Source organism: Mustela putorius, unplaced genomic scaffold (genome assembly GCF_011764305.1).
Source record: "Mustela putorius furo isolate JIRA1106 unplaced genomic scaffold, ASM1176430v1.1 tig00003853_pilon_pilon_pilon, whole genome shotgun sequence".
In the NCBI taxonomy this organism is placed as follows: Eukaryota; Metazoa; Chordata; class Mammalia; order Carnivora; family Mustelidae; genus Mustela; species Mustela putorius.
In genome coordinates, this window is record NW_025422005.1 from 37216758 (window position 1) to 37238289 (window position 21532).

Consider the following 21532-nt stretch of genomic DNA (forward strand, 5'->3'; position numbering starts at 1 on the left):
GGAGACCCTGCGAAAGAAGTACCATGCTGCTAATGGAAGTTATCCATTTGCCATGCTGTTCTAACAGGACCAGAGCCCCCAGACAAACCCACAGAAGTGAATCCTGGAGCTCTTGGGGCATCTAGTCAACCCCGTGCATGAAGTAGATGGTAGGAAAGAGCCCCGAAGGGGAGGAATGGACTAGAGCGTATGTGAGTCTCAGTCTGGTCTCAGGGAATCTCACCTATATGATACTACCACCCTGAGCAATAGCAGGTATTGGAAATGGACCTAGAAACATTTGAGAAAGGTAATCCAAAGTGTAGGCCTGCCTGGAGAGTGGGACAGGAGCAGGGGCCCTGCTTGCCCAGGTCAAAAAGCCATATTGGCAGGGGCCTTATTTAACCTATTCAGCACTGGGACAGTTTCTAACCTGTCTATCCCGTTAGCCATGGGACCATTCATATGGCCTAGGTGGTCTTCACACCCCAAACCCAGTATGAGTCTTTAGAGTAATGTAGTAGTTGGAAGTATGTGTGGCATTCACAGAAGAATAGTCTTTAGGTTAAGGGTGAACGGCATTGGTTATTTTCTACGATCAGTCCACATCTAGAATTAGATGTTCAGTGGTGAGTTCCATGTTTGAAAAGGAAGAGGAAGTGACTGGACCACATTTAGCTATTAGAAGAGTATTTATATAGAAGGAAAAGCAAAATCAGTATTATGAGACCACAGAGGGCAGAGCCAAGGTCAAGGATGTAAGTGGGGAAATTTCAGCTAGATTTTAGAAAGTATATTCTCATTATTCTAGCTCTTCAGAAATGGGCTAGGGCTGCCTAGGGAGACAGTAAGGTCTCTAGGCCTAGAAATGTGCAGACAGTGGGTGGCTAGGACCACCCTCTGGCAGGCTCTGGGGCAGATTCTTGCCCTGGGAGTGGTTTAGTTGAGCTCCCTTTCCAACCCTAAGCTTTGAGACTAAATCTTCTTTGAGAATCTCTCTTGTGCTGGTCATCATGGGGGTGAAAAGAGAAGAGAGATGGGGCCCCAGCCCCCAAGGTGCATGGGTCATGACGGGTGGCAGTAGGAGTTCTAGGGCCTATGAAAGCTCAGAGGAAGGAACCATCTAGCACCATGACCACAATTATGTCTTCAAAGGCCAAAGATTTGGACCCTCCAAGCATTGCTGTCCAATAGAACTTTGTACAATGATGGATATGTTCTATATGGGGGCTCACCCATATGGTGGCCCATATGGTGGGGCTCACCCATATGGTGGCCCTTGAGACATTGCTGGGAGACTGAATTTTTGATGGACCATCTCTGTGTGCTGAGGGTCTACTCTAGTGGGCAGCACTGTTCCAGAGAGTTACAACATTCCATGACCCTGAAGACCCTTCATTTCCTTCTTTCAGCGCATCAGTCACACTGAGAGGGAAGTCTCTAGACTTCGAGCAGAGCACCTAGCTTCAGGACTGGATAGACCAGCTTGCTGTGTGACTAGGACAAATCTCTCACCTACCCGGTCTAGAGCTTCACTAAAATGAAGAGTCAAACTATAGTAGGGCTGGCTTACTCTTTCTTTCTTTCCTTTAAATAATGAGTCAATGGGTCTGGGATTTAGAGATTCCTCTTTTCTCTATTCAGTAGAGAAAAAGAAGTCTTCATTCCTTTATTCCTCCTTCCCTGCCTTTCCTTCCACTGACCCCAACCTTCCGCCACCCAGACCTCAGCCCCAGCCACCCGAAGAACTTTTGTATTTGCCGCTTAGCACTTGCTGTACGGGTCTATGACCTTCTTTAGAAACTTTTTCTTTACGAGTTTATTTTGGCTTGTGTCGAGCATTCATAAAATTCCTAGGGAACTGGAGGTTTAAAAGTCGGGCTTGTAAAAGGAGTAGGTGGGAGGGGGTGGGAATGGGCCGGGAGGGGAACGGCCAGCGGCCAGCCCTGGGAAGCTAGAGGAAAAGGATAAGCCTTACATTCTCTCTACTCAAGGCCTCACAGCCTGTGAGCTTTGGGTCTTCTGGGTCACGCAAGGGGAGAAGAATTGGATGAGGGGGTGTGGGGGGATGTGAGGCGGAGAGACTGGGAGGGAGACACGGAGGCTGAGATTCTCCCATGGGGTGGGCAGAGCCGGGCCCCGTTCTGATAAGGGGTCCCTGTGGCTTGTCTCGGGTTTTTCTTGTCATTCATCTCTTTTTTTGGCCTAGCCGCTCCTCAGCAGGTTGGAGGCGCTGGTGAATGGCTCAGAGAGCACCGGGCATCTGAAACAAATTAGGTCTCCCTTACAGCCACCCAGAGGCGGGTGATGGATGGAGGCCTGCATTCACAGCAAAGCTAATTGGCAACACACAGAGACATCCAAGAAAGTATATTATTTTGCCAGACTTCGAAGTCATTGGTTTTTTTTTTTTTTTATTATAGAACATTATACAGCCAGAGATAAAAAGCACAATGAAAGTTTTAAATCTAATAAAAGCATTTGACTGTGGAGTAAAAATAACATACACAGAGAAGTTTGATTTGGATTCAGGTTTTATTAATGTTCTTTCACTGCAAAATGTTTCCAATTAAAAAACAATTCCAAGAGCGCCACATTAATAAGCTGCTTGTCTTTTCGGAAGGGCTGGAGGTTTTGAAATGCAACGGTGGACAGATAATCAGACATGCATACACAGTGCCACTGGGAATAGATTTCTAAATCAGGGCTTGCGGAGCTCATCCCTCGATAGAAGGGGAAAACCTCATGGCTGAGCTTGGAGAAAAAGTACCTGGAGTTTTTGCAGTATCACCCGATCCAAGGACCCCCAACTCATCCACAAACCTGGTTACTCTATCCCCAGCTGGGATCCGCAGAGGCTGGAATAAGCCGGCCTTCCCTCTACCCATTTATAAAACAATGCTGTTGGGTTCAGTGGTCATTCAGGAATTTTGGATTCCTCCTTATTGATGGTTCCCAAAGATTTCTTGATCCTTGTTTTAGGAAATGTTAACTAAATACGAGACTGATTAGTAACAAGGAGAGCAGACCACAGTTGGAACGCGTCAAACCAGGGGCTGGGGCTTGTGCCTAGTCGTGTGTAAAGGATCGACTAGTAACTTGACTGACTCCAACTGGAAGTTTGTGAAATAACCAGCCATCGTCCTAATATGCGGGGATGACAGATTATTTTTAAAGGGTGGTTTTCAAAGGTACTTTGTGTTCACAAAGTGAGTGGTGAATTAATCAGTTCCCTGACTAATTCTCAGCAAGTCGTTTTTAGAGTAATTGGTCATTTTCAATACAAGCTCTTGCTTAACTGTATCCAACTCTTCTGTTCTCTTCCCCCACACAACTGGAGCTGTAACGCTAGGGAGGAAATGGAATTCCAGCCCTGTGCTTTCTGAGGTGACTGAAGAGTGGCCCGGAGGCCTGGCCTCTTCGGGTCAGTTTGGGGAAGTTAATCTCTCTTTAGGAGGCCTTTCACACACTGATTCGTCCCCTGGGCCCAGAAAGGCTGGTCACAAGCCTATGGATAAGCACCTCCTTCCCCAAAGGCCAGAAGCAGGGTCTTTGTTCTGGGAGGGTGTCAGAGAGCGTTGGGCTCAGGTTCCCCGCTGGTGGGTTTGGAAGCTGAATGCAGTCCTCGGCCACATCCCCAAACTCCTGCAAGCTGTCTCTCCCATTTAGCCCCGCAGCTCAGGCCCTGATGGAGAGCTCCCCAGAGTGGGCAAAGACAGCCCTGAAAAGCCACAGAGCCCCCTCAGTCAAGGCAGACCTTCTCAGCCAGGTTTCCAGAGCTTTCACTCCCAAGAGGCCCTGCACAGCCAGCTCAGCACCAACTGAAAAGCCCTTCTTGGGTCAGCTTCCCAAACGGAAGAGAGGAAGGGAATGAGCTCATTTTTTCTTTGCAGTGGCCCCGATCCTACTCTAACTTGCCCTTCGTCACCTTCTGCATCTCATGCTGACTTCCGGGGTCCTGGGGGAAGGGCACAGTCCGCCAGCTTCAGGTCCCGGGCCTGGTTTCCCGAGGAGGGTCAGCCCACCTCTCCGTCCGACCGCATGACCCCATGACCTGTCCCATGCCCTCGTCTTGGCCCCGCACCTCAGCACCTTGGAAGGCTGGCTGGGTCTGGCGGTGACCACTGCCCCGGGGCTCTCTCTTCTCCACCTTCCCAGGGCCTGGCCGGCCTTTGAGTAAACAGATAGCCCAGCGAGGTATGTGATCAATTAGCTTTGCTGAAAATACAATCATTTTGTTATTCCAAGCTGATGAGAAGGCCTCTTCGGCCTGCTCTCCCAGCCTCCACATGCCAATCAGCCCGTGTCACCGATATAATTTTCCACATAAACACAACCTTTGTGCAACATCTACTCTTGTAAATAGATGTAATTCCCAAACCAAATAACGCACTTGGAGGGGAAATGATATTATGCATGCAAAAAGAAAAGCCAGCGATTTTTACACTTTCCAGGCAACAAAAGATTACCCCTAATTGCGAGGGGGGGGGGCGAGGCGGGGCGAGGGAGGCGGCTGCTGCTGGGAAGCAGGGAGGCCAGCTTCCAGGCGGGGTTTTTTCCCTCCCTCTGCACATGTGTGAGAGCGGACCACCAGGAACTGCTTAACCCGGGATTTGTCCTGTTTAGGCAACGGGGAGGACGCGGTGGTTGCTGTGGATGTCTTCAAGGAAACGGCAAAGTTCCTTAATTATAAGGTTTGCTCTCCCTTGCCAGGAGAGACCCCCTCCCAACCTGAGACCGTACACATCCTGTGGCAGAGTTGTCCCCCAAAATTCCTGGACACAAATGGCCTCGGTGGGCTGCGCAGTGTGAGTTCTTCTGAAATGCACTGCTGTGCCTTTCTCAATGTTCTGCTCACTTAAGTGGATCCCGAAATTAGACCTTAAAAGCAGCGGAAGTCCCCCAACAGCCGGGAGGGAGAACGCCACAGAACCCACTGTGTAATCCTGGCCAGGTTCTGGGCACCGGCTGCCTCCCGGGCTCTCCGAACGCCACGGAAATAAGAGCGTGGGCAACCCCTCCTGTGCCTCTGGTCTCCCAAACTCCCCTTGAGGTCATAGTGGGTCCCCCAGGGGTCCCAGGCCAACTGCAGGCACACGAGTGCTCCAAAGGGAGGGAGTGGTGCTGGGAAGGAGCTGCAGGCTGGCTGAGCCGTCCTGGCACAGTGCTGGGGGTCCCCGGGTCAGCATGCGGCACAGCCAGCCCCGTTTGGGGTCAGGCAGTGCGGCACCGGCCGGAGTCAGATGGCACCACAGCGAGCCCCAGGGCTTTTCTCCCATTTTCCTGGACAGCGACAGTTACAGAAGATGTAGATTCTGACAAGGATTATTTCGGTCTCTTGCAAAGATGCTTCTATCAGCAGGTGAGTGATGACTTCTTGGCCTTAGGAAGGGCTCGATGCTTTCATATAATGCTCCTGGGTCTTTACTGCATCCAAGTTTGAAACAGTGAGTGAGGAGGTAGAGAGCATGGTGGATTGTCCACAGGCTCCCTTCCAGGTTCTGACTCCAGGCCTGGCCCGGGGGCCCATAGCACTTCAGCTACAAAAGATTTTTCTTTCTGACCCCCGCCCCCGCCCCTCCCCCCCTGCCCACGAAACTCGGCCTAAGAACACTTACCCCCCAGCTTCCATCCGTCCTGCGCTCCTGAAGGCCATCTGAAACTCATTAGCTGCTTGAAATGATTGTCATGGGAGCCCTTGATGGGGAACAAGAAAGGGAGAGGGATACTTTTAAAGGACAGCAATCGGGACCCAAATGCTGGCAGATGTTTGGAAACCTGGTGGTTGAGGAGGGGCCTCCAGGAGGCGTGGGGGCTAACTCCTCGGCCTGACCCTGGGCCCCGGGCCCCCCACCTCCCCACGCCTTTGTCTGCCCGCAGCTCTGGAGCCCAGGCAGCACAAACCAGACACTTTCACGTCTCATTCCCCCCAAGGAGGAAAGCTGGGCGGCCCTGGGACAGGCTAACTGCCTGATTCGGGGGATGGCTGTGGGAGCTACTCGATTCTTTGCCTGCTACAGCTTAATTCCTGTACTTTGAAACCGAAGTGACTTTTTATTTGCAATAACGAAATCCTAAAATAAGCCAAGTGTTGGAATTAGGAGAACAGACGATGTTAAAAACCACGGAGACTAGAATCTTAGGATGATAGAATTTTCAATACAGAACCTGGAATAAAACTATCTTTGTGTTGTAAGATCCTGGCAACCAAAAATATCAGAATTATAGATTATTAGAATTCTTGAAAAAATGATTTATAGAATCACAGGAAAGCCTTAGGGTCTTAGTAGCATAGAACATTAGAATTATGGACTTTCAGAACTAGGAAATCAGAATTCTAGAATTGTACAACATTAGAAATGTAGAAAAATTTATAGAAAACCAGAATTGTGGTCTCTTAGAATCACAGAACTCAAGAATGGTGGAATGTTAGAATATTAAATTAAGGAAACGTTGGATGATACAATCTTAGAATCACACAATATTAGCATCATGGAGCGGTAGAATTAAGGAATCATAGACTTCTATAATCATAGCAGTTTATAATTACAGGCTCATTGGATTATAGACTCTTAGAATCACATAACATTTGAATCAAAGAGTGTCTGTTTTGTTAGAGAAGTATAGGATCTATGAATTATAGAATTTGGGAATTATAGGCTTTTAGATACAACCTTGAAGAATTTCAGAGGCAGAAAGGGATTTAGAGGTCATTTGGCCCTACTCCTGGCCCAGTCCAAATCTTTACCTAACCCTACACACCGCACGCACACACACACACACACACACACACACACCCCTTGACACAGCCCCTTGACATCCCCGTGTTTATGTCCAGACAACACAATCTGATTTGATCATTCTGTACATTTCCTAGAGCCTAGAATCTCCTTTTCTGCCTCTCTCTCTCTCATCACTATAAATTCCTACCACCCTTTGCTTTTTGAGGGACTGTTCTGTTTTTCTTTCTGCAAACCATGCAGAGTCTTAACTCCCCATTCTGGTGCCTTGCCGGACAAGACTATTGGAACGAATAGGTGTTTGTGAAACGAAGATTTGGCCCATTTGAGGCATAGGAAGAGGACAGGGCAGGCCTGTGTCTCTGGCATGTGTGTCTATGGCCTCTCTCTCAGAAACAGCAGCAAACAGGTCCAGATTTGAACCTAAGCTGCGTTTTTCCTCTGGAAGGACAAGTAGTCGAGGCAGGGACTGGGCAGCCTGGCCTATCGGGTGAGAGGAGATTGGAAACTATACACCATTTCATGCTTATTTATTTTATGATCCTCCCGGGCTGGGGTTTACACAATCCGGACAACATGTGGATTAGATAATTGGCTGGGAATTACCAGCCTCTGATGGTTATCACACTTGGGGTGGGGGGGATAGAAGCCGCTTGAGGAGGATGGCTCAGTGATGAGTTGATGATGTTATCATGTCCTTGTTGGGGTTCGGAGAGATGCAGAGGCTCTTCCCCAGCCGTAAATCCTGGGGCCGGGGCGTGGGGAGACAGTATACACAGAGCAAGGGGGTGGATGGTAACACTGAAGATTCTGTTACAACGTGAAGGAATAAACAAAAAAGCCAAACAGCCAGCTTCAGAGTCACCCTCTTCCTTTGGAAAACGTTCGTTTCCTAGTGAGTTCCTCGCAAAACTCTGTAAAAGGACTAGCCAGAGATCAACAGCTTAAATATAAAACCTCCTACTTTTTATTTAAGCATTATAAAGACAGAGTCTATGCAGTGGTCACTTAAATGTGAGGCTTCCTTCTTCAAAAGATCTTTTCTCTGGCTCAGCTTATACTCAGAATCTCCCAGTCCGGTGTTCACCCACAGCTCCCTGGAACTCCTTAGGGAGGGAGTTGCTGAAGTTAGAAAGGCTAAGAGATCTTGCAATTTGCCCCGTAGACCAAACTTTGTAAATAACCTCTTTCACCAATTTCAAGTCTTTCCTTAAAAGCCAATTTAGTTTAGAAGCTGCAGAGCTCCCCAAAACCAAATCGTAGCACCCGGCTAGTTGTAGGAACACCATTTCGATGGAGCGGAGATTTTTCCAAAAATGAAACGCCTGCCTGAGTGGCAGAGTGTGGTCCACCCCAGGTGCTTGGCCCAGCCCTGCCCGTGATGCTGTGTGCCTCTAGGCAAGTAGACCTCCTCTCTGGGCCACAGCAGGCCCACCTACAGATAGGAAGTTGGATTAAATAATCTAAACGTGGGAGTAAAAATATTAGAAACAGGAAAAAACAATTTGGCTCTGTTTCCTTTTTGTGAGTTGAATTTCAAATTCGTCAGGCCAGTGTTTCTATTTATTTTTGAAGTAGTTCAACCAAGAATTGCTGTTTTCATGGCTCTAGCTTTTGATTTCAGATGCTAAACAACAAAACCACGACCCCAAACTTCCTCAACTACTGATTGAAGCTTTTATACACATTTTCAATGGTGCGGCATATTGGATTAACACAAAACGACAAACGCCGTTGCCTTCTCGGTACTAAAAGAAACAGTGGAAAGGAGCTAATGGGATGGCAAAACCGGGTGTCACGGGTCCCACTGTGTGACTCTTTGTGTCCCCACTTGTCACCTAGGGAGGGGAGGGAAGCAGGGACAAATCTAGATCTTGTCTTCCTTCCTGGTCCAAAGCACAGTCCAAGTTTCAGAGGCCCCAGCCCTGATTCTAAGCAAGACTGTTGACTGTGTGACGCTCTGTGATACCGGCCACCCCTCTGGGGCCACCCCTGCTGATCCCAGTGATGGGAGGGGTGGGGCTGAGGGAAATGGAGAGCCTTTACAAAGGGGACAATGGCAAGTCTCCAATTTGTGGCCAAGTCCCTTTCACTGGGAGTCTGAAAGGCCAAGGAGGGGGTGGGCAGGGTGAATGGGGCCCGAGGGGATGAGGACTCTCTTGCCATGGCCCCATTGAAAGTCCGTGGGCCGGTCCGCGATGAAAGGAAGTGAGTTAAAGAGGCAAGTGAGGGGGCTGTGCTGGGGGTGCAGTGAGCCCCTAACTCCCACTAGGGACGGGACTGATAGCCGGCCAGGCAGGGCTGCCCCACAAGGCTGAGGGGGACAGGCGGCTGGGAGGTTTGTAAGGTCCTCCGTTGGGCTTTCTCCTTCCTCGATGGGAAGCCCGAGTTTTGACCTATGACACTACTGCACATGTTGCCATGGTGGATGGGGTGGGGTTCGTGGCTGGAACATTTGAGATGGAATTTCTGGAGAGCCCAGTATTGGCGATAAGGTTGACGGGGGCTGGGGGTGGGTTGGTAAGGGCCCCGTTTAACCGCAGGCTCTAGCCCGGTTTATTTAGCTGAAGTATCCTGTCAGGATAGCCCCCAGCCGACTCCCTCGGTCCCACAGCTGGTCACTACAGACAAACAGCCAGTCCGTTTCTCCAGCAATGGGTCCATGTAGACAAACAATAGGTCAGTCCAACCAAAACAGTTCTTTCAGCTATAAAAATGGTGGTGGCGGCAGCGGGAGTGGCAGAAGAGCAGCAACGATATCAGTTCAGTTTTTAACAAGTAGCCGTGCGACCTCCTTAGTCATTATATAAGGAAACAACCCGCAGCTCATGAATGTGACTGCCCGCTCTGCATGAGCGCTGAGCGGTGCATGATTCCATAGCTCTGGAGGTAGACTCATGGAGGAATAGGCCTTTGGTCCAGGCCAGCAACCTTGTGACCGGAATTTCTCACTGCCCTCCCCTCACAGAGGCCCAGCCAGACACTCTCTAGCAGGGGGAATATTCCAGACCCTTTGAGAAGTCTGCGAGAGGGGATTTAGACGCTTCACAGGTATTTCCCTGTGGGCCCCCTATCTTCCTAATGGCCCCTGTTCTTTAAAACAAAATTCTTAAAACAATTAAGTTCTTTAAAACAAAATTCAAACAAAACAAAAACCTCTCAGTTTGTCAACAACATTTCTCAGTTAACTGGCGAGGTAGAGAAAGGGGCATGCTAACTTGCCCTTTTAGGGGAAGGAAAGAAAGAAAGGAGGAAGGGTCAAAGGAAGCTTGAGGAAGGAGAAGACAGAAGGAGGAAGCAAGAAGGCAGGAACGGTAGAAATAACACATCTACTTCACCCTCGAAGAGCGCTTTATGGTAGAACTTATCAGAATGTATTTTGTGTTCATTAATCCATAACTACTTTCATTAGTATCAAATACTTGCCCATTTTAAAGATGGGGAAGCTGAGGCCCAGAACAGCAAAGTAAGTCTGCCCAGGTTCCCATAGTCAGTTGCCGGTGGAGCTGGGATAGAGGCAGGGCTCCTGCTCTTGACTCTCGCTGGGAAGCTCCAATTATAACATTATTACGACTGGTAGGGAGTGGGGCTTGGGAATCATGCAGTCTCATTGTAGGGGTGAGGAACGGAAACTCAGACTTGCCCGGAGTCCTTACCGAGAGAGCATAGTACTTTATGAGATTCCCCTTCCTTCTCTGAGCCGAACGTTCCCTCAGGGGCAGAAAGTTCTTCCTTGTGTCTGCCCAGACTCTCTCTTGCTGCAGCGCCAGCTTGGATGCTCCTCCTGGTGGCTGGTCTCTGGAGGAGAGTGTGCCAGTTTTGCGGAGCCTAAGAGTGGGTTGGAAACCCCTCTTCCCCAGAGGTAGCGGGAGGGTCTGGATGGCGGAGGAGGGCCCAGAGGGCCGGCTCTGTGTTTGGTGAATAAACACGGGAGTCAGGTTTCTGGCCCGTCACTCTCTAGCCTTTCAGCGAGTGAGGGCCCAGGCACGGCACATGAAGAGGCCGGGGCCTGCGGGGGCTGGGGCCTGGGCAGGGCCCGCTTGGGGCAACCGGCAGAGTCAGCCTTTGCAGGCCACGGAACTTCACACCTTTGAAAGGCTCCAGAGAGGCACGCAGAGAAAATAAACTGTTCCTCCCATCCGTGGCAGGCCGGCCATCCTTAGGGGCTCCCCGTCATGCACACGGAAACCCTGTAAAAGGGCCCAGTGTTTCCTTTTCCACTCCCCGAAAGGATGCGTGCTGAGCCCTGGGAGGACGGCAGGGGTGGGCGAAGGGCTCTCTCCTAGCCAGCGCGGTCTGCTTCCAGCCCCGTCGTGCCTGCTGGAAGAAGCCGCCTCTGCTCTCTGAGCATCGCCTTGCACATCTGGAAAACAGGAGGAAAAATACCTCCCTTTGAGATTGACTTTGTGTGTGTCTGATGGGGAAATAAGGCGTGTATGTGAACGTACCTAGCACCCAGTAGACGCTTCATCAATGCGTCCTTCCTTCTCTTCCTATCCCTGGAACCTAAAGCAAGTCTGAGCTCCTCTAACAGCCTCCATTCCCTCCTCTTTAAAGTGGGGTTCCCGACTCCCAGACTCCATGAGGCAGAGGGTTAGCGCACTGCCTGGCTCCCAGGGGCTCTCCCGCAGTGGTTTCTTTCTTCCCCTTCACCCTCCCCTCTGGGTCTCAGGGGACACTGCTTTGTCAATGGGAACGGCAGTGCCCTTGTTGGTGGAGAATGCTATGAGAATGAGTGTGATGCCAGCACCTTGGTGGGCGTCACCGTGCCGTGGAACTCTAGGAGGGGTTAGGTCTCAAAACCCTGTAGAAGAAAGCAGAGTATAAGGATCAGAGAGCCCAGGGGATACTAAAACCAATCTCACACTTGGGCCTGAGCTTATCGAGTGGAATGGTTCAGGCAGGATTGCTGGGGGGGGGGGGGGGGTGGGTAGAAAGGGAAGTCCTTATTGTCTCTTGACACCAAGGGGGGCTTCCTGGAGGAGTGCTCTGTGCAAAGCTCTGGAGCTTAGTCTTTTTACCCAGGTCTAGTTTGTTGCAAATGCCTGAGGCCCAGACTACTGCTGGCTCCCAGCAAGTTGGGAGATAGCCCCAGAAGTGCCTCTTTTCCCCACCTAGGCTTTTCAGAGCTGGGAGGAGACAGACCTAGGACCAAGAAGTGGACAAATGTAAGAGCAGATCCCAGTATGGGCTCCAGCAAGAGAGCCGGCTGTGTCCAGGGGAAGCAAGCTCCCTGTCATGGTGGGGTCCTGCAGCAGCCGGGAGGCCCTGGGACGGTACAGAAGGGGGACTGTGGCACGGGGTGAGAGGTGGGACTACCTGAGACAGGCTTTGGAGTCAGGCACACCTGGACTTCAGTTCCGGCTTTACAGTTTACCCCTGTGTGACCTTGGGTTAGTCTCCTAAACTTTGTAAAATCCCAGTTTCCTCATATGTAAATAGGCAGTTAATTCCTACTTCAAAGAGTTGTTTTGGAGAGTAAATAAGACAGTGCATGTAAAGCACTTAGCACAGTCAGAAACTTGTGGGTTTCCCTGGCCCAGCTAAGAGGCTAAGATCAGACAGGTCGAGGTTTGTAGGGGTTTTAAGATCCTATACTTTGAGGATTCTGAAAGTATAGGAGATTGAACATTTACATAATGTTTCCCCTGTGTCAAATACTTTCTTAGGGGCTTTACAAGTACTCACTTTTTTCTTTTTAAGATTATTATTTATTTGAGAGGAAGAAAGAGAGAGAGAGAGAGAGCACGCATGAGTGTGGGCGAGGGAATGAGCGGGCAGGAGAGAGAGAAGCAGGCTCCCTCCCAAGCAAAGAGCCCAAGGAGTCTGACACGGGGCTTGATCCCAGGACCTTGAGATCATGACCTGAGCCAAAGTCAGACACTTAACCAACTGAGCCACCCAGGCACCCCTCACTTGCTTAATCTTTGTAAGAACCCTCTGCGACAGGTACTGTCATCACCCACAATCTATAGATGAAGGAACGTGAAGAGAGGGAAAGGTAAGTGGCCTGGCCACAGTCACAGCTGAGGAAGTGGGTGAGCGGAGGCTAGACTCCGGTCCCACAGTCTGTGCACCTGAGATTCTAAGACCATAAGATTCTAAAGCCACTCCATGTTCCCAGAAACCCAGAGAATTCACTATTATGTGGGCTTCTTTAATAATAATAAATGTTCAGGATGAGAAGGTTCTAGAGAAGGAGTGGGCAAACTTCCTCTGTAAAGGGCCAGTCACTATCTTAGACTTGGCAGCCGTAAGGTCTCTGTCAAGGCTACCCATCCCTGCTGTTGTAGCCAGTCACTAAATGAATGGGAGCGGCTGTGTTTCAGTAAAAGTTTATTCTCCAAAACAAGTGGCAGGTGGATTTGGCCCAAGGGCTGTAATTTACGGACGACTGTTCTCCAGACACAGAGCACACATCTTCTGCTCAGCCCAGCGCCCCGGTGAGGGCTCCCTTCCTGGCCGATTGTTGGGAGAGTCTCGCTCTGCCCTGCTTTGGAGAGGCCGAGGGGCCTGGGATGGCCAGGGTGGCTCCCCGGGGCGGGGGTGCCTCCGACTGTGCCTCTCTCTTTCGGTCCTGGAGAGGCTGTTGAAAAGGCTCCTCTCTCCAGCAGGGGAGCCTCATTACTCACGGGCTGGGAAACAATGTTAATTTCCCCCAAGCGGGAAGCAGCTGCACTTATGAGCAGGGCTCATTTTGCTGCATGAATATTTATGGCATGTCCCCTAATTAAGCCCAGAAATAAAATTTACCCTGTGCACAGGGGCCATGGAAGACTGGAAGGCCGTGTCGGGAACCAGCCTCTTATGCCTGTGAAGGAGGGTTGTCAACGAAACATTTGTGTCCAGAGCCACTTGGCCTGGGCCAGTGTCCACAGGAGGGTGGGGTGGGGGGTTTCCCGGAAAGGGCAAGCACCCTTGGTCTGGCCACATGCTGGTGGAGGGGGCTACTCCGGCCACCTCGCTGAGCCTGGCTAGGTCACTATTTTCTCAGACCTGCATGGGGTGACACAAAGGTGCCTTGAGGCCAGGGCCTTATTGTTTTTTTTGGTCAGAATGACTCAAGTATTTCTTGACTGGGCTTCAAAGTCACTCTAGCAGTAACAGCTCAGGGAGCCAGGCCCCAGCTGGGGCTAGCTAGGTCTGAGCTCCTCCTCTGACACTGGTTCTCTAGGACCTGGGCTGGCCCACCAGTTCCCCCAGACTCAGGTCCTCCTCTCCGTGAAGGAGGAGATCCCCGGGGTCACAGCATCCTGAGACCTTGGGAGGTGACAGAAGAGAAGGCATTGTGGGGAATGGTTCCCACCATAGTGCTGCAGTTTTCTTTACCTCTAGGTCCTCCTTCTCTCATAACTGGCAGCAGAGGAGAGGGCGCTCTGCCCGGCCTTGAGTAACCTTGAGAGTTTCCGGAAACCATGAATCTTAGCTTTCCCTTGAGGGGTCCTGTCTCCAGAGAGCTGCTTAGGCCTCGTATCCTCTTCCGAGGAGCCAATAAAGCAAGCAAATGCCATAAAGTTTCTCACACCAGACTGAGCTCTGATGAATGGTTGGAGTCAGACTGGAGTCCTTCAGAAGCCAGAGTTTCAGAATACGATCATCAGGTTGACCAGGAACTCTCCCCCGTTCCTTTCCAGAATGCAGCTTGTCTTTGATTTCTCCCTTCTGTCACCTTCTCAGTGATTTTCCTCTTACAGTTTTTCATAGCACCCAAGAGATCCCATCGTGTGCCTCTGCCTCCCCTTCTAGGCCACTGGTGAACACTGGGATAGGGAGGGTGCTTTCCTAAGGTGGGAGCAGGTGTGTAATTGTCCCAGGGCCTTGACAGTTGGCACGCCTTGTCAATTCCAAAGTTACAAGATGTGGAAGCGGAGGAGACCCCCAGGGTGGAGAGGAGGACATGACAGGGGGCTAGGGGATCCTTTTTCACACCTTCTGACACCAGATGCAGAGGCTGCCTCCCCAGATGGGAGGATCCCAGGTCAGATCTGGGCAGGTAAGGTGGCAATGACACTGGACTAAGGTCGGGATGACTAGACCCAGGTTCTTGGCTCAGCTGAACCAGATCCTAGTCACATACTGAGCCTTGATCCCCACACTGCTGAGCCCTGACTCCACCACAGATTGTTGTCTCAGCTTGTAATGCACAGGTCATAAGAAAGTAGGAGGAAAGCACACAGTTTCCTCCAAAGCCACATGGCAACCACAGAAATCACTTAGCGCCATTCACGTTGAGGACATGCACCATCTTCACGAAGCCAGGATGTCGTGCTCTTACTGGTTCAGAGATTTGAAGCAGAACACATCAACGGAGGCGTGACTTCGGGAAAGATCACTTTACTTCCCTAGGCTTCAGTTCTCTCATTTTTAAAATGGGCATTATAACCCTCCTCACCCACCCATCCCCTCAGCTTCTTACGAGGATCCAATGAGATCAGGATCACGAAGGTGCTTTGTGAGCTGAATGCATTGATGTGGGAGAGAATAAGCATTTAAGTTATCCCAATGGTTTTGTCATTGTTTCATGTTTACTCTCCTTCCTGCCCAGCTGGATGAACTCAGGTCCCCGGGAAACCTAAATCCGGGAGTAAATTCTGTTGGTTAGGGGGCCAAAAGGAGGCCAGGAGCTCTGCGGGGGCCCCAGCAGGGCCCAGAAGACTAGAGAAGCAGCAGGGTTAGAGGCTGAGCACCCTTTGTCCACACCTGCTGGCTGGTACTGTGGCACCCACACAGTTGACACTATGTCATTTAGCGCTAAGACAGGCTCCCTAATGAGCTTAAGGGCCCTTGTGGCCCAGGCCCCACGCTTCCATGGAAACCCCCACTGCTCCCGAGAGGACCCCAGGAGGTTCTGATGGGTCCAGACACCTAGCTCTCTGCCCCTAAATACTCTCCTGCTTTCCACCTTCTCGTGTACGAGGGGAGAGAAATGTGGGCCACATACCTCAGTTCATTTGCATTAAGGTTATCGCAGGGCTTTGTAAGAGCCTGTTGCATTGGTGTGTCCTGTTGGGGAACCTTAGGCATCTTTTGAAGGCTTTTGTCTCCTCTTAGGGCAAATGGGGCCTCCCACCGCACCAGGAACAACGGACTTGAGATCTTTGGTGCTTCCTTGCCCTTCCCCCGCATTTGGAAAAGGCCCAAGTCAGTGTCCCCTGGAGCACAGCAAACCCTCTACCTGGCAATGAAAGCCCTCCGTGATTTGCTCTAAGCTCTCCTGATAGCACGCAGCCCCTAGCATCCTACCAGGCAAAGCACCATTTGCCACCAGAACACGCCAAGCTGGGAAGTTTCTCAAAGTCTCTGTTGATTCCATTGCCTCTCCCTGACTACACCTCCTCCCTGCCATTCCTGGAATTTTACCTGTTCTTTGAGATCCAGCTCTGGCCCAACCTCAGCCTTCCCTTGATCCTCCTCAGTGAAGGAATTTCTGGCAAAGACTTTGAACCTGAGTAATATCAGTAAATGTTTCCTGAAGAATGAATAAATGAATGGATGGGTGATGAGCTCAGGTAAACTCTTCTCTCTCTATTTTCTTTTTTCTTATCCCTCTCCTAAAATGTGCCAGGCTGAGATTTTGGCCCCAGCAGAGGTTTGATAACACATGAAGGCGTGAATGGGTGGGCCGTGAATGAAGGGGTACGGGTAGCCATTTACAGAGTACCTATCATGGGCCAGGCCGGGGGCCAAGCGCTGATGTAAGCCATGAACGAGACATGCTTTCTCTGCCCTCGTGCCCTTACCTTTTAGCTGAGAAGTCAGCCTTACAGAAAGCTCCCCGGTCTAGCACTTATTTAGTTACTCTTGGGATAAAATGCCATGGGAGAGGAAAATTAATAAGTAAGTAAGTGAGTGTGTGTGGAATGAGTGAAGACAGGAGATTGCTAACAGAATAAGGGAGGGCATGAATGTGTAAATGAATATCGAGGAGCATAAATGAAGGAATGAAGGATGAAGGTTAATCTCACCAGGACAAGAATCCGTGCCACGTGACCTAGTGTTTATGGCCCCGAGGCCTAGAGGCCAGGGTTGCCCCAAGTCAGCTCCTCGCCCGTAGCCAGGCCCTCTGCACCCCGAGGTCAGCGCCATCGGCACTGTCTCAGCACCTCCAGAATGGAAAGTCTACCTTGGAAAAGGCTGCAGAACTTAGCATGTAGAATCTCAGGGCTTTCAGGGTCTGATTTTCCACAGTGCGAGGAATGAACCTCAAGGCTTTCACAGTGACGCCCAGCACCACATGTACCCTCTGCGGTGAGAATCAGGCTCCAGGAGGGGTCTGCCCAAGGCACACCCTTAGGGTGCTGACTCCAACGGCCTTAAGGAGTCTTTGCTCCTTAAGTCAAGGCCTTTTTTCATCTCTTTCACCTTGCCTCATCCTCTTCGTCTTGAGCCCCCCTCCAACCCCCTGGCTTCCTCCCTGTTCCTGGGGCATGCCCACAGCCTCAGCTGGGAGGCTTTGGGCTCCCCTGTCTCTCTGCCAACCCTCTGCCAGGGATGTATTCCCAGGCATTGGCAGACCAGCCCCCTCTCAATTCCTTGGGGCCTCTTCTTAAAAGTTACCCTAAGACCTTCTGTGGCCACTGGACCTGTAATTTTTTTTTTTAACATTTAAAAATGTATACTTTAATAAGCATATAAACAATTAGGTAAGCTTTTGCAGAAGCTGACCAAGATACATATATTAGAAGATACAACTGTCCATCTAAATTTTTTATATTTCATTTTTTTTCTTTTTGCAGAGTATTCAAGTTGTTTGCTATATAATTTCTCATGTGCCATTTTGGATTTTTGGACAGTCTTTATTGTAAAGACTATTTTTTTGTCTGATGACAAATAGCAGCCACACTGTCAGTGATTATTCCGGACCTCCACGTTGGATAAATTCAATTTCTTCTTGAGATACAAGTTTCCTTCTGTATTTCTGAGGTAATGTTTTTATTATTTCTGCAGTATCTGGTGGACCCTGATGCATCAGCAAATCTGGTGATTTACTTCCTTTAGAATGCTGTGAAATTGAAGAAGAGTGAGATGGTAGTCCAGCTGATCTCAAAACTTCTGATACATTAGGTTTAGGATTGTCTCTTCTGTCAGGGAATCTTATTAATGGAGTATGTGGCTTGACTACCTGAACGACCTGCTGGCAGATGCCATCTTGCTGCCCACCATGGACCTGTAATTTTATCTCTGGCTTCTTCCTTCTGTATCCCTCTCCCTTCCTTCGGATTTTCTTTATAGCACTCGTCCTGATCTAATGCACTGTATGTTTTCCTTAGTTATTTTGTTTGGTATCTGTTTCTCCTGAAGGAGCGCAGGGATTTTGCACTGCTTTGTTCACAACTGGATCCCAGCCACAGGGGTAGAGCCTGCCCATAAAATAGGTACTGGATGGGTAAGTGAAGCAGAGGCCCGGCTCCAGCCCCACCTCTCCTTCGAAAAGTCACAGCCACTGTCCTCTCTTCTCAGCCTCTTTCCTGATCCCTCAGCCTCCTCCCTGACCCCAGCCTCCTCCTGACCCCTAGCTGCCTCTCTGGCCCAACGTGATCTTTCCTCTATGATATATATGACCATAGGATGCCCTTTCTGGAAACTCTTTACTGGTCCCCTCTTTTCTTTCTCCTGACTCTGTCTTTCCTGACCTCGTGAACTAAAGATCTAAGACAGTATAGGAGAAGCATCAGATCCATGGCACGCAGTAACTGGTAGTTACTGTCATCTCTGAAGACATGGGCATCCAGGTGGAAGGTACAATGAGGCGGGAGTGGGCAGTTGCATGGTGTAGCAGTGTGTGGAACAGCATGGACCAGCACATAGGAATGGCAGCAGTGTGTCATGAACTGAGAAACCATGGGGAGCTCAGACTTGGCGGCATGGGTGGGAGAATTGGTTGGGTCAGATCCCAAAAGGTATTAACTGCAAAACTGAGGAGCTCTGCCTTATGCTGCAGGCTGTAGGGAACCTCTGTGAGCTCCTTCAGCAAAATCCAACACATTGCCCAGCCCTGATGAGCAGTCACGTGCTACAGTGGGCACTGTGAAATCTGTGTTCTTGTCCCCATCTTACATATAGGAAAACTAAACACAGGAAGGTTGAATAACTCTCCCAAGGTAATCTGCAGCCAAGATTTGACCTGAAATCTTAGTATCTTTTTATCACCTTCAGGTCTAGCACTCATCAAGTGTTTATCTTGCCACAGAGCGACCCCAGTAACCTGGGGGCTGATGATGCCTAACCCCAAGAGCCGTCTTCATTCCCAGAACAGTTTCCCTAGCTCCAAGCCGTGAATCGGGCCTCCACACGGTCTTCGTGGACTTGGAAGTTTAGAAGAGAATTCATAGCACTTTGGAAAACACATTTTCTTTTAAAGAAGAATTTTTTGTTTTCATTTCAAACAGCTCTGGCTGGTGATGAGTGGTGAGGAGAGGTGCCCTGTTTTCCATCCCAACACCTATTTCCAGGTGGGGGCAGGGAGAACTCCAGCCCGAAATGTTATTTCAGAACCTTTCCGGGCCTCGCAGCTCCATTTCCAGGCCACATGCTGCAAAGAAAAGCACGATTTCCCATTACGTCGTGTTGCCCTTTCTGGTTTGAGCACCTTTCAAAGCGGGGAGACCCGGTCTGCTCCAGCACAGCCCCTCCTGTCCCCATAAATAAAGTTGCACTGCTTGCTGTGGGGCTTAAACAAAGAGCCTTGCTGGGTACCTGATGGCCACACTCCTGATAGACGTGCTTGCCAAGAGCAGCAAACCCCGGCTGCACCTCCCAGCCCTTCAAGAGAAAGATAGAAGCTGAGGCCGGCGTGACGCGAGTGCTCCCTGCCCGCTTTCTGCCATCTGAGGCACATTCCAGAGGAAGCGGGCCAGCAGAGTCTTGTCTTCTGACGGGGTGCCGACAGAGATGGATGTCACGCTCCCTGCCAGGGAAGGCCACGTTCAGACACTCCCAGATAGCCAGCTGCCACTTTATTAACAGCAAATATCCCCATCTGAGCCAGGCTGGGAAAGAAAATATTTATGCTTGCCTGTCAGGAAGACCTTCATTTTTCTTCCGAGGAAGCCAGCCAGGGTACGGGTCCAGAGCTGGAAGGATGGGACATGTCTGTAGGCCCTTCTGCCGCTCAAGCTTGATGAAGACTCCGGGATATCCTCAGGACAGCTCTGGGCAGGCACGAGGGGCTTCAGGAGGGAGGGAAAGGGGAGCCCAGGAGAGGTGGGGCTCCGTTGAGCTGGACATGCAGGAGTCTGGGTGTGGGTGTGGGTGGGGGTGCTGCAGCTAGAGATCACGTCCAAGTGCACCATTAAATGGTCTCACTATTAATTCAAAACATGTAGCTGGAATAATACAAAAAATGACTTTGTGTTGAGAATAAAATCATCTTGTATTTCAGAAAATGCCGACACTGGAGCAAAACCTTGTTCTTTAGCTGAGTTGATACATGAAAATCAACTTAGGTTATTACTGTATCATGGTCATTCTTTTGAACAAAAGTTACAAGCCAATTCTTCAATGGCTTCAGGGATGCCTGTGGATCTGCAGCTCTGGGAGACAGCTGTACCAATTATGGTAATTGGGTTATAAGGTGCAAGGCTGAACAAGTCAGGTGGCCCTGGGGAATGGAAGCTTTGGTCTCACGGGCACAGCAGGAGTGCTCCCCCCAGCTTTGAGGGCCGGGATCACTATCCTCCCTACAGAGCATCACACTGCAGTTAAGAGACCTGGGTTCAAATCCTGACTCTGTCATTTAGTGGTTGTGCAACCAACTCCAAGCATGTTATTCAAGAGTTAATCCTTTGGAGAAAATGGAGCCAATAGATGGTCCGTCTTGGGGCTATCTTGAGAATAGGGTAAAGTCTGTAAAACACTCGGCACAGTGATAAGCAGCCGTAATGGTGGGAAGGGCACACATGGCATTACTTTCTACGAGTAAAGCAATAATCGGTATTCATATGTGAATCGATATCTGCAATTGTGTGCAAGTATAATTCCTGGTTCTTTTCTGTACTGGTCTGCTTGGCTGCCATGACAAAATACCACAGACTGGGTAACAAACAGTAGACTTTTATTTTCTCGTAGTTCTGAAGGCTGAGAAATCCAAGGTCAAGGATTTGGTCCCTGGTAAGGGCCCTTTTCTTAGCTTGCACAAGGCCACCTTCTCACTGTGTCTTCACAGGGCAGAGAAAGAGGAAGCGCTCTGGTCTCTCTTCCTTTTCTTATAAGGACACTAATTCCATTCAGAGGACCCACCCTCACGACTCATCTAAACCTAATTACTTCTCAAAGATTCCACCTCCTAAAACCATCACATTGGAAGTTAGGGCTTCAACGTATGTGTAGGAGTGCTGATGCTATCACTCCATCTTTTGCCCTCCATCTTAGTCATGTTTGCTCAATGACCTCTCTTGAGGCTACATGTTCCAGCCCCCTTAGAGATTAATATACATGTCTTAGAAATGCCTGCCAAGGCCAGGATCAGGAGAGGCTTACTTTGGACTCCCATGAATCTGTTATAGATAGTCTTTCCCCATTCTGATGCATAGGTGTTCCACAAGATCTAATTAAAAGTTAACTGTCCAGGGGCGCCTGGGTGGCTCAGTGGGTTAAGCCTCTGCCTTCGGCTCAGGTCATGATCTCAGGGTCCTGGGATCGAGTCCTGCATCGGGCTCTCTGCTCAGTGGGGAGCCTGCTTCCCCCTCTCTCTCTGCCTGCCTCTCTGCCTACTTGTGATCTCTGAGTGTCAAATAAATAAATACAATTTTTAAAAAACGTTTACTGTCCATTTGGTGTACGCTGATCCTTTTAAATGCATGGCAGACCTAATG

At 49.9% G+C, this 21532-nt stretch overlaps 1 protein-coding gene across 1 annotated transcript; it reads right to left on the reverse strand.

Annotated features, from left to right (window-relative positions):
* Positions 1–17446: 17446 nt before the first annotated feature.
* On the reverse strand, positions 17447–17882 carry LOC101694432 (28S ribosomal protein S36, mitochondrial). The gene is given in 2 exon segments (XM_013064660.2): positions 17447–17849; positions 17852–17882. Coding segments are annotated over 2 exon segments (309 nt in total). The 3' UTR covers positions 17447–17571.
* Positions 17883–21532: the final 3650 nt, after the last annotated feature.